This window comes from Thermobia domestica, chromosome 11, assembly GCF_964235325.1.
Source record: "Thermobia domestica chromosome 11, izTheDome1.hap1.1, whole genome shotgun sequence".
NCBI classification, from domain to species: Eukaryota; Metazoa; Arthropoda; class Insecta; order Zygentoma; family Lepismatidae; genus Thermobia; species Thermobia domestica.
Window position 1 is genome coordinate 21,439,428 of NC_137464.1, and position 18,996 is coordinate 21,458,423.

Sequence of the window (18,996 nt, forward strand, 5' to 3'; positions counted from 1 at the left end):
ACCATAGTAAACGAGAAAGCACTTGAACGAGGGTCTCGAATGGTCTTGAAACAACTTTTACACGATCATAGAGGTATTGAGTCATGTTTTATATACTTGTTGATAGGTGGCAGGCCAAAACAAGTGACAAACTATGAAAACAAATGAAAGCGAAACTGCCAATTGATTTAGTTCAGACCTGCGCATGAATAGATATAATATTAGCATATCTTTCCTAACTTTCTGCACTTATTTGGAATTTAATAGATTACCAGTATATTAAATCATTTAGAAAACAGGCCAATTGATTTTGTAGCAACCCCCTTCGAATTTTTACGATGTATTTTGCCCCTTTTACATTAAATGCGGGTTAGGCTATCTTAAGTTAATAAAATTCTTGTAACTACTAAGCTTTTTAAAAACCTGATTCTTCAAATGGTGTACTGGTGGCAGGATCACACTCAAAAAGATAAATCAAACTGTTTCCCAAAATTGTATCACGAGGCAATGACTCCCTTTTGATTTTATTTATGCTATGGTATCGAAGTCTGTTTAAAGAAAAGGCTGAAAACGCAGGAAACCAAACTAAGCAATGATATTATTATTTTATTATTTTTTTTCAGCCATTGGACTTACCGCTCATATTTGCATCAGACTTTCTTCACAAACCTATTCCATATTTAGTACTGGTTAAGAATATCCCGTCAAACAAATAGTAATTTTACTGTTAAAATATGTGAGTGCGTATGAAAGAGGATTGTTTGGGATAATAATTTCCACTGTCGGAACATGCCTGTATAGGTCTAATGTAGGAAATAAGTATTTTACGTTTAGAAATTTAATGTTAAAAGTATCAAATCATTACAAGGGCTGTAGTTGAGTTCAAATGAGTGAATACGATGTTAAAGGTTTGTTGCTCTACGGTATTCTTATTCTTATGTTTCTTACACTATAACCTCCGTACACTATAAATGAGACGCGCCTGCTCCCGACGGACGTACTTTCGCGTGGGCCCCTTTCTATGTTCCTGCCCTGAAACTGTTAAATAGCACTCTTGATTTTAGTGTTTTTTTCCTCACTTTCGTATATGTGGCATATGTCTGGATGCGCATTTGTTCCTTACGCGAAAGTTCTCGTAAAATTAACCTGCACGCATGATAGCAACTCCTACCTTAAGAAATAATTCCTGAAATACTACACAGGTGCAGACAACGGAGGAGCCGTTCTCGAGATATCGCGACAAATGTCATATTTAATGAATCGACTGTATCTCAGAAACTACAGCTTTTTCGACAAATTCCTGCTGGTTGCATAGTTTTGCAAGGTGTCCTATTAGTCTACCAAGTTTCATCAAAATCGGTTGTTGTGGCCCAGACACTTTATGGATGTCACAGGCCATTTCAAACACGAAAGGTCATGGCAACCGTCTTTTGGGGTTGTAAAAGTGTTCTTTTGGTGGATTTCATGCTAAAAGGCACTACGATCAATGCAAATCGTTGTTGTGAGACTCGATGAAACCTATGGCGAGCCATCCAAAACTAGAGGTGAGGAATGCTTTCTGGAGGAGTTGTGCTTTTTTTTTTTTTTACGACAATGCCCGCCGTCACACTGCTGCTGCACTCAAGAATTGCAGAATTAATTCGGATGGGAACTTTTTGATCATCGACCCTATAGTCCGGACCTTGCTCCTAGCGTTTTCTACATTTTCCCTGAGCTGAAAGAGTTTTGGGGAGGTAATCGTTTTGGAAGTGAAGAGTTGACGAATGCAGTATGACCACCTGGCTTTAATGAATTGGTGGCAGAAGAATATAACAAGGGAATTCTGAAACTCGTGGAGACGACAAATATTTAAATGGAGGTGATTATGTACAGAAGTGAAGGAAGCTGCATGTATGTAACAAGATTTTTAAAAAATAAATATTGTTTTTCATTTTGTATAACTAAGTGGTCTTTATTTTTTGGACGACCCTCGTAATTTATATCGTTGATGTGGTTATTCTGAGTTTGAATTTTTGTTAACAAACTTACTCGTTCTTAACAGCCGTAGTGTCCTATCTTTCAGTATAGTTTTAAAATCTGAAAAACTAGTCAGGAAATTCTGAGAGGTAATTTTTCTGCACTTTCGGGGCTAATATTAAAAAATTGAACTACCCATGAAATTTCTGACAGGCAACTTTCCTGAGCTCTTACTTCCCGGTCTACTTTTAAAAATTGAAGACCTTCGCACGAAATTCCGAGAGATTATTTAATTGAGCGAGTATGTAAGAGATTTTATCTGACACTATGACATTAAAGAGAGCAGATGTGTAGAGTTGCTATTACGTATAACGCATAACTTTCTTCAGCAAACCAACGCAACGAGTCATAAACCATGAACGTATTAGTCCAGTGCCCGATACTTCTTGCCAGCATGATTCTCCTACTTGAGTATATAGCTGATAAAACAAGGAAATCACAAGAAATATAAAATTACACATATTAAAATGGTTTTATCTTCTTAGGCTTGCTATACACTCTAAGTCCTATGAAATATCTTAAGCCCGTCTCACACGGATCTGAACTAAGGCCTCAATCCAGGTTACAACTTGACAGTGTTGCTTAACTCAAACTTCCATGCATTTTCGTTTATCTTGAGGTGATGTAGGGGTCTCAGACGATCCTTAAAACTAGGTAGCTTTTACCAGGAGAGCCTCTCGTGGTCGCTGTATTAAACAGACGAAAAACACTTGAAGAATGTGTTACGCACAGGACAATCAACTGTCGTAATTGTAAATATTATTGTTTTTCTATTTCACAATGTGAGTTCATCCGAAGAGGATGAAATAGCCGTAGCAGCGATATCTGCTCTGTTGTCGACACAAAATCCGCCCTCCCCTCCCCCCCAAAAAAAAAAACGAGAGAAAGGGAAAGAGTAAAGAGGAGTTGCTGGACCAGAGAGTGAATTCTTCGCCGCAATAATGCACAGGAAAGCACCGTATTTTCGTGGTGAATCATGAACTACTTGCAGGAGTTCCTCGTTCCTACAAACAAAAAATTCTACAGAATGGACTATTCTTAATTCCATACGCTATTGAAATTAGTAACTCCGAAAATTCGGCAGCGAGATACGAACATGAGGGTGTCTGTATCAGCTGAAAAAAGGTCTGTAGATCCTTGTATCCACCAGATTGTAGAACTGAAAATCAAATGACTTGTCCAAATATGTAAATAAGGACAGTTATCAGGCGCGGAAAGCTAAAATAAAGAAGAAAGAGCAATTTTCTAGTATAGGTACTGAGTGTATCCGCCCAGCTCACTACCCACAAAAAATGCCCACATAGCCCATAAAGTAAACTTATACCGCGCCGGGAGCTCAACTCATGCACTACATCCAGTCTTTTTTGTATTGTGCCAGCATTATAGAACTGTTTCCTAAAATTGCACGAATGCCACACAATACTGACGACAATTAACTCTCATTGTTTCTGTTTCTGGTTTACTTTTGGCGTACCACATCTGAATTTCATGTTTAAAAGTGTAAGATTACTAGTGTAAAATTATTACAAATGCTTTACGACGGATAAAATAAGTGAGTTCATATGAAAGATGCCTGTATAGAAACCGGCCTGTATTTCCCACCGGCGGTGAATTTCTGCACAAATGTACACAAGTTGCATTTTGTTTACAAGTGGAACGCTACTAGTATGAAACCATGACAAACGCTATAGAAACTCGTATCATTGCTAAAATCCATTCGTTTTCACTGCCCTCGCTTATGCAGATACCCACCTTCGCTGACGCACCCCCTCGCTAACACTCGGGCCCTCCAGCTTTGGATAGATAGCATTCGTGGTTTTTAGTGGCGACCTAGTGTAGATTGTTTTGTTTTTTGGGCTATAGTTTTTATGCATGTATCCCGACGCTGTATTTATACACAAATAGTAAAAATTTAAAATCTTTCAACTATTGTTTATGATACCCCCTTGAATTTTAACTATGCCATGTGAATATTTTCATTTCGCTCAGCACAAATCATTTAGAGAACAATAAGAAGGAAATAAGTGGAGGAATTCTAATTTTTGAACAATTAATTCGAGTGGTACGCCAAAGTAAACCTGCACGCTTTTTTAAAACACGTTACATATTTGTGGTATACAAATTGCACAATATACTTAAATAACCTATTTTTATTCTTTTAAAAGATATAATTACATTTGTTCACACCTGTAATGTTCGGGCGGACACTATCTACTTCGCTGCATACCTTCTCTAAGGTCTTTAATCTTGCAGTTTTTTAAAATAATATAAATCGTACTTCACGTTATACAAAAAATCATATTTTTCATATGACTCTATTAATATCATTAATGCTACTCTTGTCCAGGCAGCATTGTTTTCAAATTACAGCGAGAAATAAAGTTGAATGTCGTCAGGCGCTACTTTTTTCTGATTGGTAGTTGTATGGAAATCCAGAAGAAAATAGAAACTGCTTCTATTTCTTCCAAGTCAGGATCCAAATAAAGACAGCAGAAAATTTCAACCTGAACTAAAGGCAAGTTATTTCTCACACGATCGTTAAGTAAGGTCGTGAGTTTTCGATCGTGAATCGCAGCCTTACTTCAGTCCCGTCTGAGACAGGCTTTAGGATTTATATGAGGAAAAATGTTACGACATATTCATAGGAAATACTACCATTCTGTGCCATACACGTAACTATACTGTAATCCTATTGATACTAGGAGCTATATTGTTAAATTTCACACCTCTAAAAAATCATAAAAAGAACAGAAGATAAATTATCAAAATATACCTCATCAGTCCCTGCACCACTCTTCATTTTATCGTGTATTTTTGCTCTTTCACCCACATACGGCTGGCGCGGCGGGGAGAAAATAAATTTGTTTTCGCTTTCTCTCATCTGATGTCGATTCAATCGAAATCTTACTAATTTTCTTTCCGAAATAGAGCGTGCTCTAAACAAGAGAAATCTCATAGGATCGTTCAGAACACAGGAAATGACATGCGATCCGATGCTATACACGTTGAGATTTTGACTCTAGGAAAAACTGTAGGATCTATCCTATAGTGTATAGCTGGCCTTACTTTGTGAGCAATTTATATGAGGTAATAACCTTGTATAATAATGTTAAATCTATGTACACCTTGTCTCAAAAAGGTTGAGCGCATTCTTTATTGGTGTTTTGAGGCAAAAATTTTCTAAGTCCAGCTTCGGGTATCTTCGGGAAAAAGTAAGCCAGGTTCGAACCTCCAAGCCAGCCTTTGCAATCGGGAAAAAGTTTGTAGATGTGTTTTTCTTCTTTTAAATATAATAAGACTTGTTACCAAGTGTTTAAAAAAGCAACATTGATTGAAATACTTAATGATACAATATTTCGAAACCTTGCACATGCTTGTTTGTCATTTAGCTCTCTATACGTAATGGAGCATTTAAATACGTTAAAGAATCTTTCCATATGTAAAAGAATGCTCAAAGTTAAGAAATAGAACATAATTATCGCCTGAGTACTAAAATAAAAGTCAAAGTAGAACAGAAACAGCGTTTGTAATGGATATGAATGTCATAATTATCTTGAGATCCGTTATACATCGCTAGAAGCTTAGTTCTAGAAGTCCTTGTGTTAGCTCATTGGTAAGCTGTCGGATTTCAAATCATAAGGTTGAGAGTTCGAATCCCATCTGGGTCAATACTTTTTTTAAAATTATATTTTCCGCAATGCATGAAAAATTATATAAAATAATTACATTAAAATACATAAGTTGTTTATATATAACATAATAATTGCAGAACATAGTAATTATTATGTTTAAAATATAACATCTGAGATAATTTTCACAATAGGTCGGTATTATATATGAAAATGTTAAATACAAGTTAGGAAAATCGTTTAATAGCAATAAATAAGTTATGTAGTGTATTTATTTGCAGCTATTTGTCATACAGATTTAACTTCTCAATATTCTCATTACAGTATGTTATTTATATTCGTGAAATACAGTATATTCCTACGGATATAGAAAGTGTATAAACAGAGTATCCAAAGTCGTATCCTGCTTCAAGACACAACTTTTCCCGATCCCCTTAACGTCACGGGAAGAAACACAAATTCTCTTTAGAACGGAATGTCGTTACTTAGAGTCTCATTCGAATACGTTGAATATGCTTTTGTGTATTCATTTCTCTCTCTCTCTCTCTCTCTCTGTCTTTCGCTTTGTTTATGTGTGTGTGTGTGTGTTGCGGGATATCCCAAGTTGAATACAACATTTGCAAAGTATATGAGCATCATTGTCATCGAATACCAGAAATTGAAAGTCGTGTTTCTTCAGGTTAGGTTTGCGTGTTCATGTTAGCTCACTGGTAGAGTACGGACTTGCCACTGAAGAGGTCTTGAGTTCAAAGCCTACAGCTAATTATCATTCTTTTGTTAGTAGGATTGCACAGAAATCGGATACAAGGAGTGGTTTACTTCTAGAAATATTTTCAGAAGCGTTTAGGTAGCCCTGAAAAGGGCTGGTTTTCGGGAGTTAAGGCGGGGACATTAATATTGTGTCCAAGACCCTTTTGAATTTATTACACGCTCCATTCTTCTGGGCATGGAATCTATTACATGGGTGACAAATCTATCTCCTTCCCCTACCTCCAGCCATGCTTCGGAAACAAGATGCCACAGGTCATCCTGACTTCTTGGTGGATCTGCCTCAGGCCAACTTTCCCTTAGAGTACGCTTCACTTCTGCCCACATATTTTCCATGAGATTGAGGTCTGCTCCACGAGGCGGCCAGTCGATTAAATCAATCTCAGGGTGCCCTGCGAACCATTCCTGAACCACACGGGAATTAGGTATTGGCGACTGGTATTGCTGGAACTGAATTACACCATCAGGCTGAAATACTCGTACAGATGGCACCATGATATTACTGATAATGTCTAAGTACTAAGCATTGTCCAGATGTCCTTCAATTCTATGAAGCTGTCCTGCTCCGCGTCTGGAAATCCAACCCCAACATAAAATAGATACATGGCCACTGCGATTGCAAGCAGCCACATATCCATGGTCATATCGGGTGCCTCTCGGACGATACACAAAACGGCGTCCCTCCTTTGATGTTGTGAATATGGATTCATCTGAGAAAACTACGTTTTCCCAATTGAGACCCACATTCGCCTGTGCAAACGCGAGACGGTAAATTTTGTGGTCGTCTGAGAGTTTTTCCTTCACGGCCACGTAACCCAGCATGACGAAGCCTTCGCAGAGCTGTATGCTTACTACCAGGAAAGAGAGAAGCTTCCCTTAGCTGTCTAGACGTCCTTAGTGGGTCTAACCGGGCTTCGTTTACTAATCTCGCATCTTGGGCTTCGGTTGACACATGCGGACGACCAGGAGATCGTAAATTACCAGTCTGACCTGTAGCACCATATTTCCGAATCCATTGCCTTCCTGTAGAGGCCGGGACACCTACTCGCCTGCTAGCTGCAGTTGCAGAATAACCTTCCAACTTCCATAAAGTAATTACTGCTGTACGTCTATCCATAGTTACCAATGTTCTGAGCTGTGAGAAGAAAGCAATAGGTAAAAGCTAGTACCTGACGTGTGATTGGTTACTTGCACGACACGCCTATTGTGGGGAACAGCGTTGCCAGATCTAGCATAATTTGCATGTCTCTAGCACCTAGCATCTTGCTTTTAGCATCCTGCCCAAATCTAGCACAATTTCAGCAAGTTATCAAAAAGCCGTAAAACCTGGAGAAGTTGGTCGTGGGAAGAAAAAGAACGGCAGAAATGTATCCTCTTCCATTGATTCATACACTCGGTAAACCATACAGGCAGTCTTATTTTCCTAAGTAAGTTCGGGACGGCTTGGGCTTTTTTTTTGTGTGTGTGTGTGTGGCTCCACTCAGGGTTTTCTAATCCTTTAACTCCGAGGCATGGGTGGAGCTATGGGGGCCATTCACCCCCCAACTTTTTGACAACTTCACCATCTTTACTTCTGACTTCATGATCATATTTATTCCTGAAATGACAGCTCCGAGACCGACCAAAAATCTGCCCCCTCCCCCAGCAGACGATTCCCAACTCCGCTTATGCTGCGAAGTAATTTTCTTTCAAAATATGTAAACAAAAACTTTGCATTCATTTATACGATATATACGCCATTGAGTTTGGGAACGACTGCAGTAATTTAGTTGAGTTAAAATTTTGGTGCGTGAAGTATTGAGTTCTATCCATGCATTCTTGCTCTCTGTGTATTTTAAGTTACGTTATCGTATCTCAACTTTGTTTTTTTTTTTTTTTTAACTCCTGAATTAGTAATTATGAGGATCTAGCATAATTTGACCGAATCTAGCATAAGTTCGATCAGGTTTTGGAATAATTCCGAGCTGTGAGTCTGGCAACGCTGGTGGCGAACGACTTGGTCAACGACTCGCGAAAGAAATCTGAAAATGGTGCGCCGTAATAATAATAATAAAAACAGTTTTTATAAAGGAATATTAATACATACAAAAAGCTGTTTAAAGAATGAATTGTTATACTGACTTTACACGTATAAAAACATATACCATATACCAAACAGATTGAGCGACATGATTATAGCTGTTTTGAGACGAACACTTTCGAAGTCCAACTTCGGGTGTCTTCGGAAAACAGTAAACTAAAGCTGCTGGTTCGAACCTCCAAAGCCAACCTTAGTAATCGGGAAAAGATGTACAGATATGTTTTTCCTTCTGTTAAATATAATAAGACATGTTGAAATGGTATTAAGTGTAGAAAAAAGTAACATTGATTGAAATACTTAATGATACAATATTTCGAGACTATGTATTCACACTCTCGTTTCGTCATTGTGATTTCCATACGGAAAAGAGCATTTACGTATGAGCTCAGTTATATTTCAGAAGCAGCTTCCGAAAAGCGGTCATGTTAGCTCAGTGGTACACCACCGAGCGTTTAAATCGTGAGTTCGATACCCGTTCAGGTGAGATTCCTTTATGATATTCTACTTTCCTCAATGCATGAAAATTATGTAAAATAGTTACATTACAATTCATCAGTTGTATATATATTTTCATATCATCAGTTGTATATATGAGTTGAATATATATATTCATATCATCAGTTGTATATATCAGTTGAATATATATATTCATATCATTTCACGACATAAGTAATTCTTATCTTTAAAATATAACATCTGAGGTATTCACAGAACGTCGGTGTGTTATGTGTGAATATTGAATACAAATTTAAAAAATCGTGTAATAGCAATAAATAAGTTATGTAATATATTTATTTGCAGCTACTTTCATCGCAGATAACTTCTCAATATTCGCATTACAGCATTTAGGTAGAGCATACCGAAAATCGGATCGTGGTTCAAGACAAAAAACTAGCTAGCCCCAAACTGTCACGTAAGAAATTCACGAATCGCAAAAGTAAAGTGAAGAGATTGAGAGCGGTAATTCCTTAATCGCTCTCTCTCAACTCTCTCTTATCTGCATTTATACATATAAAAGTGTATGTATGTATGTTCCATCATAACTCATGTATGCCTAGAGCAGGGTTTCTCAACCTGGGAGTCGCGGCCCCTAGGGGATCGCGAAGATAGGCGGGAGAGATAAATATAGTTAGAATATAATACCAGAAATTATTTTTAAATATTATTTTTAATTTTGTTCTGATAGGCATACTTTTATTTTTTATACACACTGTAAAGAACAATAAAAAATAAGTCTACTGAACATTTTCAAAGGGTGTAGAATTCGTGTTACTATTCGGTTCAAAGTCTCTTGTCGTCGCGAATTCTGTCGAGAAATTTGAAGCTTAAAATATACAAAACGATAATCATGCCTGTTGTTCTGTATGGTTGCGAAACATGGTCGCTTACTCTGAGGGAAGAATATAGACTGAAAGTATTTGAGAACAAGATCCTTAGACGAATATTCGGACCCAAGAGGAACGGGAATGGGGAATGGCGGAAACTTCATAACGAGGAACTACATAATTTATACGGTTACCCAACATTGTTAGGGTCGTCAAGTCTAGGAGGCTTAGGTGAGCAGGTCAGGTAGCTAGAATGGAAGAAAGTAGAAACGCTTTGAAAGTCTTGACTGGAAGACCAAACGGAAAACGACCATTAGGAAGACCTAGGGGCAGATGGGAGGATAATATTAAGATGGATCTCGCTGAGATAAGAATACAAAGTAGAAACTGGATCCAATTGGCTAAGGATAGAAGTCAGTGTAGAGCTTTTGTGAACGCGGCATTGAACCTCCGGGTTCCATAGGCCATAGAGTTAGTTAGTTAGTAGAGTTGTTTAAAAATGAATTTAAATCAAAGAGGTATGATATAAAACTAATGAGAACTGTATATAGAAATACTAGAAAAATACACATGAAACAAAACCTGCACATTGAAATGCAATTAAAATTAAAACCTAATGAGATACCTAAGCATGGTGTAATTTCACTAGTGCAGCAATGCCCGGTTCAATCTTCATGACGAATATTATCAAGCCATTTTCAACTGATAAGCGATTTCTTATCTTTGTTTTAATGTTTACCATAAAAAAAAAAAAAAAACACTTTCGCACAAGTACGATATAGCAAATGGAATTATTACTTTTAAAGCACCAATCACCAGACCAGGATATTCTTCTCTCCTCATCAGGCAGAACTTGTCCAAGTCTTCGTTACAGAAAACCAGTTGCAAAGACTTGTCGCATGATCATTCTATTATTTGGTCAAGAAGTTGTGGGCTTAGATCGGATACGTTAATGGCCTCTTCAATGAAGGAGTTTAACATCCATCTTGAACCAGCACCTTCGTCGTTGGGAATATAGATATTACAGTTACTGTATCCACTGTCAGTGCCGGGCGCCGAAAAGAGGGGCCACACATTTCGGAGGAAGTGTGTTACTCAAGTTAGGAAAGTGCATGTGCACATGTGTAAAATAGAAGGAAAAACGTAATAAAATGTGCTCAAAATTAAGGAAAGGTAGGGTTTATTTTGAAAATGTTATTGAGCTTCGTGCCAACCATGGTGGCGCTTCGTAGCTAGTCTGTCGACGTCACTCATATATACGGTGGCATCGTACTATACTCTCGCCCCGGGCAATGATTTTCCATGGCACTGTTCACTATAAACAAAAAAATGGATTCTACTATTATAGAAATAGGTATGTTAAAAATCCCACACAAGCTTATTATAAAACAAATTATAAAAGGGTCGCTGGCAAGAGCGTGTGATAAAAGGGGATCGTGATAGGAATTAGATTGAGAACCACTGGCCTAGAGTAATTTTAACCACATTTCTTATAGTTTCAAAAAGAGTGCTGTCGGGTTACCTATGGTGAATGGGAGGGGGATACATATAAAAGATTGCTAGAAAATGATCGATATTAGATTCATAGTTTTCGGGGTCGCTTAGATAAATAGTGAGACTTTCAATTTCGCTTAACTCCGATTAAGCTATCATTAGTAGGGATGGGCACGAACGACTTTTCTTTGAAACTCGACTCGACTCGAAACAGACATCTTTGAGGTCTACTCTTGGACTCGGCGCGAAAAATATCTTCCAACTCGACTCGGATTAGAGTCAAGTCGAACCAAAACGAGCCAAATCCTGTGTGTAGTCCTACCTAGACAATACATAGACAATAATTATTCTATCATCAATTATACTACTGTTACTACAAATATTATTATTATTATTAATAATAATAATAATAATTATTATTATTATTATTATTATGACAACACCGTGTACAAACATGAACGATAGATGGTTAGTAAAGGAATACTAAAAGCTAGTTGACTGCCGACGTCGGTAGTCATGAAGACTACAAGGCAAGGACATCGTTCATTACCCTAAGCTGAAAGCGTCGGTGGACTACAGATGGTCAACTATTAACCTCTCGCCAGAAATTGGTGGCCCCGCAGCGACGATCAGTGATGGCCCAAGTTCCATTTTGAAAACTTTACTACCAGCGGCAGAGACGCGATGAAACGCCAACGAACCACAAAATTACTCTCCCAAAATATGTTAAAATGCCTATATGTGTGATTTGTTTATATTTAGGTGAAACAAAAAAAACACAAAACAAATACCCCGGGGTGGACGCGAACTATCAATATTACGATTACTAGGCACGTGTTCTTCTGACTTCCCCACGGAAACTATCATAAAAAGCTTGGTTGTTGAAGGATAAATCATTGACGTCTTAATTTAGTCAATCAGACAAACCCCTACATCTCGAGTTCTAGGAGGTCATACCGTGAACCGTTTCAGATTTATTGCTTTCTGGTGGAGTACTATCCATGCGCAAAATTTGAGCATAATAGCCGACATGCATCTTCGGTGCCTCTTATCTTTAGTACAATTTTAACCAGAGATGGTGTGGGTCAATGAAAATTTGATCCACGACCCACCATGACCCACTATGACCCACCACCCAAATGACCCATTGGCCCACTCTGACCCATCAACCATCGTGATCCACTCTGACCCACCACCAACTATGAACCACTCTGAACCATTGCGACCAACTCCGACCCACCAAAACCCATCGACATCAACTCTGACCAATGACCCACGTCCTCCTCTCCATTGACTAAAGAGATTACACTTGTAATAAAACAAGACTGTGAAATTATCACTTATCGGAGTTTGAATTTCTACCGTCATTGGCTCAAGCACCTCTTTGTTACAATACTGGTGGGTCAGACCTTTACGATATATAATGGCAAAGTGTTTGTCATCTTAAGAATTAAAATGAATTTAAATTTATCATATGTAATTATTTCTTTGTTGCCTTACAGACACATTTCAGTAGAAAATAGGGTGAAATTTAAAAGTTTCGAATCAAGGAAAAGTAGACCAACGTAAAAAAAAAAAAAAAAAAAAAAAAAAAAAAAAAAAAAAAGAGAGAGAGAGAGAGAAAAGAGAGAGAGAGAAACTAATTTTCTATATAATTAAGCATGCCGTACTAATTGAAAATGCCCATGTAATTAAGTTTAGAATACACATTTTATGGCCATTTTTCTCTAACTTTATGGCTTGATTGCCTTATGCTCGGAACGCTCCATATATTAAACACCAGCTTCAGCAATTATAAATAGAAAGCAGTGGGTATAAAATTCAAAAAGAACTTTAGTTTGCATTACTCAATTTTTTTCTCAACTAATATCAATCGTTTTCGATTATTTTTACAAATCAACCCACTACCAATTTCCAATATATAGAAAATGCACCCCCGTCCCCCCGCTCATAAAAGACAATTTTAAAAAATGCCAGGGCATATTCTCTTTATTTTTAATAAAGAGTTATATGCTGAATTTCAGCTCTCAGTTGAACGGCTTGTGAGATACTAAATTTTTCGCAAAATTTCGGACTCCTACTCCCCCTAAGGATATGTATTATAATGAAAGTGACACGCGTATGATAACTTCCCAGTTGGGATTGGAGCCTGATTATATACCAAACGTCAATTCATTTGACTTTGCAATTTGACCGTGATGATTACGCAGACATAGTTACTTTCAATTTTTTATGATACATATCCTTATTTCATATGTTACAGATGATTCAAAAATATTTTTTCAAGCAGTTAGCTCCTCTAGAATCTCACAGGTTGCATCCCAAAATCCAACTCCTACTATCCTATGACAATCCAAAAGTGACTGAACTTTTTTTATTAGGAACAAATGACAAAAGAAAAATGGAGATCTTGAAAGTAAAATGTAGAAAAGCTCAGTGCCCCAAATAACTCCATATTTCTCCGCCTCTTCATTCCGAACTTAAAAATAAAACTTAATTCGAATATGGTTAATTAGTGAATTTATTACAGTTAAATTCCACTCACTACATGCTACAGCTACAACTATGTAAGAAAAAATAACAACTGTGAAACATGTTCTGAATTACTATTACATTTCTTACGCTATTATTAAACATATTAGAATAGTAAAAGAGGATTGTTCGTGAAATAGTATATTTGCTCATGATTTTTAACTTTTTCATACGGAAAAAAATTAAAATATTATTCAAGTTTTAAAATTTGCACTCTGCAAATATGTTGCCCTCTAGGCAATGGGACTAATGTGGACTAATGGGAAATGCTGCACTGTTAGCGGCGCTGAAAACTTACGATTCGATTCTAATATCGGTTGATTTCGATATCTTTATGTCGCTACGTAACCACCCTGGGTGCTAATGGGAGCTTAATTGGACTTGAATTGAAAGTAGAGCTATTCACCTAAGCGACCACGAAACTATGGATTCAATAATAATATCGACCCGTTTCTAGCATTTTTGATATGTATCCTGACAGTACTCTTTTTCCAGACTATAAGAAATATAGTTAAAATTGCTCTGGATATATCAGAATTATGTTGAAACACACACATAAATCCACTTTTATATTCTGTATAAATAGAGAGTGAGCGAGCGAGCGAGCGAGAGAGGGCGACTCAAGGCATCACCACTTCCACATTGCAAAAGCATATATCAGGAATTGAATTGAAAATCTATGTACTTTCTGCTGTGGCATGCTTCATAAGGACAATTCCAGTCTGCTCACGTGACCTTTGGGGTTCATGAATTTTTTTGCGAGCGTTCCGACTTTGGATTCTCTGTTTATACCCTCTGTTTATGCATCAAATAACTTTTCAAGAACATAAATGACATTCTATATTATGAATGTTGAGAATTACTCTCTATATGACAAATAGCTGCAAATAAATACACTACATGATTTATTTATTGCTATTGAACGAGTTTCTTAACTTGTATTTACATCCTCATATATAATACCGACCTACTGTGAAAATTATCTCAGATGTTATATTTTAAACATAATAATTACTATGTTCTGCAATTATTATGTTATATATAAACAACTTATGTATTTTAATGTAATTATTTTATATAATTTTTCATGCATTGCGGAAAATATAATTTTAAAAAAAGTATTGACCCAGATGGGATTCGAACTCACAACCTTATGATTTGAAATCCAACAGCTTACCAATGAGCTAAAACCAGGACTTCTAGAACTAAGCTTCTAGCGATGTATAACGGATCTCAAGATAACTATGACATTCATATCCATTACAAACGCTGTTTCTGTTCTACTTTGACTTTTATTTTAGTACTCAGGCGATAATTATGTTCTATTTCTTAACTTTGAGCATTCTTTTACATATGGAAAGATTCTTTAACGTATGTAAATGCTCCATTACGTATAGAGAGCTAAATGACAAACAAGCATGTGCAAGGTTTCGAAATATTGTATCATTAAGTATTTCAATCAATGTTGCTTTTTTAAACACTTGGTAACAAGTCTTATTATATTTAAAAGAAGAAAAACACATCTGCAAACTTTTTCCCGATTGCAAAGGCTGGCTTGGAGGTTCGAACCTGGCTTACTTTTTCCCGAAGATACCCGAAGCTGGACTTAGAAAATTTTTGCCTCAAAACACCAATAAAGAATGCGCTCAACCTTTTTGAGACAAGGTGTACATTCAGAAAGGGAAAAAAATCTTGCGCATAATTCCATTATTCTTTCAAAAATAATTGCATTTAATAACGAGAACTGAATTTGATTCCGTACGAATAGTTTTGGAATGACTGCTTGCCTTCCATAAATACACAATAAACTCACTGATGATGTTTCGCTTCATGTCTGACATATGAACTCCTAATACGAAATCCCTGTCCACATTGTTCACAAGAATATGGTTTACTTCTAATGTGGCTGTGAAATGCATGGACTTTCCGTGCATGAGGTGTCTTAAACATTTTCGAGCACAGCATACACCTATAAGGACGATTCATTACATGTACATTCATATGCATCTTTAGATGAGAAGACATTCTAAATGCTTTGTCACAAATATTACATTTGAAGGGAAATTGATTATAATGTATTTTTTCATGAGCAGTTTTCTGGTTTCTCGTCTCGAATGTTTCCAAGCAAAAAGTACATTTTAAAGTAGGTCCTTCCTGTGAATGCATACTTTTTTCGTGATGCTTAAAAGATGTAAAGGATACAAAACGTTTACCACAGTGAAGACACTTCCACAGCTCTTCACCAGAATGATACTTATTTTTATGTATACGTAATTCAACTTTGCTAGAGAATTTCGCCTCACATGACTCACACTGGAATGGTTTCTGTCCTAAGTGACGAAGCTCATGCTCTTTGCGGTGAGTTGACTGTACGAATCTCTTGCCACAGAATTTACAGGCATGAGGTTTCAAGCCCATGTGTTTAAACTTGTGGTGATATAAAGAGTGTTTAGTTAAATGTTTTCCGCACACATTACACTGATAAGTACCTTTCTTGAGTTCTTCCTCAGTGTGAGTATTTTTATGTTGCACTAGATAAAAATTCTCGTCAAACCTTTTGCCGCATACTCTGCACACAAATTTACGACGTCCATCGACGTTCCAAACATTGTGTCGCTTTCTATGTCTGTTTAAGTCGGAATATAGTTTTCCGCAGATCTCACACTGCCGAAGTTTTTGTTCTGTTTGCATGTGTGTTTTCATATGAAGTTTCAGATCGGGCAATACAAAGAATCTCTTCCCACACAGGAAACAACAATGCTTCTTCTCACCTAGATGGAACAACAAATGTCTCTCAAGATTATAATTTCTCTTGAACGTTTTCCCGCAGATTTCACAACACATTTTATTCTGTTCATGATAGATTTTGTGGTTGTCCAGGTAAGTTTTACACTCAAAATATTCCAAACAAATATCACAGCGAAACTGTTCTTCAGAGTGTTGTTCTGTTTTATGAATTTCAAGTTGAGAATCATCCTGAAAAGCTTCACTACAAATAGTGCACTTGAATGTTTTTCTATCTTTTATATGATTCCTTAAGTGTAGATTAAACTCGCTAAAGGTTTCAAATGTGGCTTCACAAAACATACATACATAATCTGCCTTCGTAATTGTTTCTTCACTTTTACTCTTGTGGTCAGAAGTCTTCTGAGAAATTAATATTGAAATAGATTTTCTATTACCCAGAGCGTGTATCCTTCTACTCGTTTGAGCAATTTTATTGATATATTTTCGCGCTTTGCTGCTTTGCAACAGGGTTTGCATAACCTCGAAACCTGCACCTTTTTTAAAACAAAAAGGTTTAATGTTGGATTCGTTAGCACTGTCTTCGTCCTTGTATAACGGATTTGCAAAAAACTCTCCCACAACAGTAACACTGAAGAAAGGAGTTTGAGTTTCATTGGAATCACATTGGAAACTTTCATTAGACAACTGATTTGTGGTAGCCCTTATGCTTTGCACTCCTGAAATTTTCTTTGATGGATTATCCTTCCTTAATAAATTCAACGAAGCCATCTCAATAAATCTGAAAAGAAAATGCGTTTTTCTAAATTCTTTCTTTTCTTTTTTTTTCTTTTACACAAATAAGTTACAGTAATAAATCAATAAAGTTGTCTGGTTGGTTATTTATTAATTTACTAGCTGCATAGTATAGCTTTACTGAGCAAAAATAAAGCTTGCTTATGCTCCTATTACATAGTTGGAAAAATTAATAAAGTTTTTAACGGATTTTAATTAAAAATTAAGCATCTCAAAATATAATTGATTAAATTAAAAATTGATGTCAGAAAAAAAAGTAACGGATAAAATTATATTGAAAATCAATTGACTGAATTAAGAAAAAAGTAACGGTTAAAATTAAATTTAAAATCAATTGATTGAAATTAAGGTTAAAAATTACATTTTTTCTACTATGTAATGAGAATTGTCCTGAATTGTAAACGTTAATGTAAAATTTAAAAATGAAATGAAATGAAATCTTTGAGTTTTACGTCCCACGGTTATGCCGGTTAGGCTAAAGGAGACGGTGATTATGAGAAATGAATGAAATGGTGGAATGAAGAAAGTGGGAGGAAACGGGAGAACCCCGAGAAAACCCACGCACACGGTGTTTGTCCACCACAAAGTTCACTGGGCGGGAGCAGGGTTTGAACCCGGGACCCCATGCACCAGAGGTGAACGCTCTACCACTGAGCCACCGCGGCCCACAATGTAAACTTAATGGATGAAGTTAAGGACAGGGGGAAATTAGTCTAATATTATCAGAAGTTACTTTTACAAACAAAATACAAGGCGCATGTCAAAAGAAGGACGACAAAAAAAAAAAAAAAAAAAAAAGATAGAGAAGAAATTTATTATGATTGATACACAAGTATATACCTTGCCTATTTTTCGACGTAGTCAGCTTGAACCCTCCAGACATTTCTGGTAGCGTGACACAAGCTTTCGTACACCCTCTTTGTAAAAATCTACCGCCGGAGTGTGGAGCCAGTCCAGAACTGATGTCTTGAGTACTCACTGTCGTTCGAACGCTTCGATGCACGCCACTTGTGCAGGTCAACAGAAATAAAGAAATCGCTGGGGGCAAAGTCGGATCTGTAAGGGGGATGACTGAATAGTTTCCATCGGAATCTTTGAATTGTCTCAACAATAGGAGCAGCTGTGTGTGGGTGGGCGTTGTCATGGATCAGAAGAATTCCAGAGACAAGCATCGCATTCCGCCGATTTTGGATGGCACATCGTAGATCATTCAGTGTTTGACAATCACAATTACTGTAATTATTCGTCCTGCTTCTAACTAGTAAGAAATCCACAAGAAGCATACTCTTTTGGTCCTAAAACACGGTTGCCATGATTTGTGAACTAATGGTGTTTGTTTGAATTTCTTCGCTTTAGGAGAACCAGTGATGCCACTGACTGATTGCTGTTTCGACTTCCCAATGGAGTACCATATCCAGGTTTTCCCGTTCCTATGTGAGAAAAGAGATAATCATCATTCTCCCCCCAGCGTGCCAAAAAAGCATGTGCAGCTGTCATTCCTTGCTCTTTGTGAGAGTCTGTCAGCGTTTTTGGCACCTACTTCGCACACAGTTTGTGATAACTCAGCTTGTCATCCACAATTCGATACACTGTTTTCGCAGACATTTCTGAGAGTTCAGTTATTGTGAACTGA

General features: G+C 36.9%; 1 protein-coding gene across 2 annotated transcripts in view; it reads right to left on the reverse strand.

Moving 5' to 3' along the window:
* The window catches only part of LOC145663970 (uncharacterized), a 77,783-nt gene that overhangs the window by 11,142 nt on the left and 47,645 nt on the right, over positions 1–18,996 (reverse strand). The window contains exon 7 of one of the 2 annotated variants that reach the window (XM_081730214.1): positions 15,471–17,349. The exons of the other annotated variant lie outside the window; for it this stretch is intronic. Within the exon in view, the coding sequence (XP_081586340.1) occupies positions 15,633–17,349 (1,717 nt within the window). The 3' untranslated portion in view covers positions 15,471–15,632. Of the gene's footprint in view, positions 1–15,470; positions 17,350–18,996 lie in introns of those variants that run through there. 2 annotated transcript variants of the gene reach the window in all.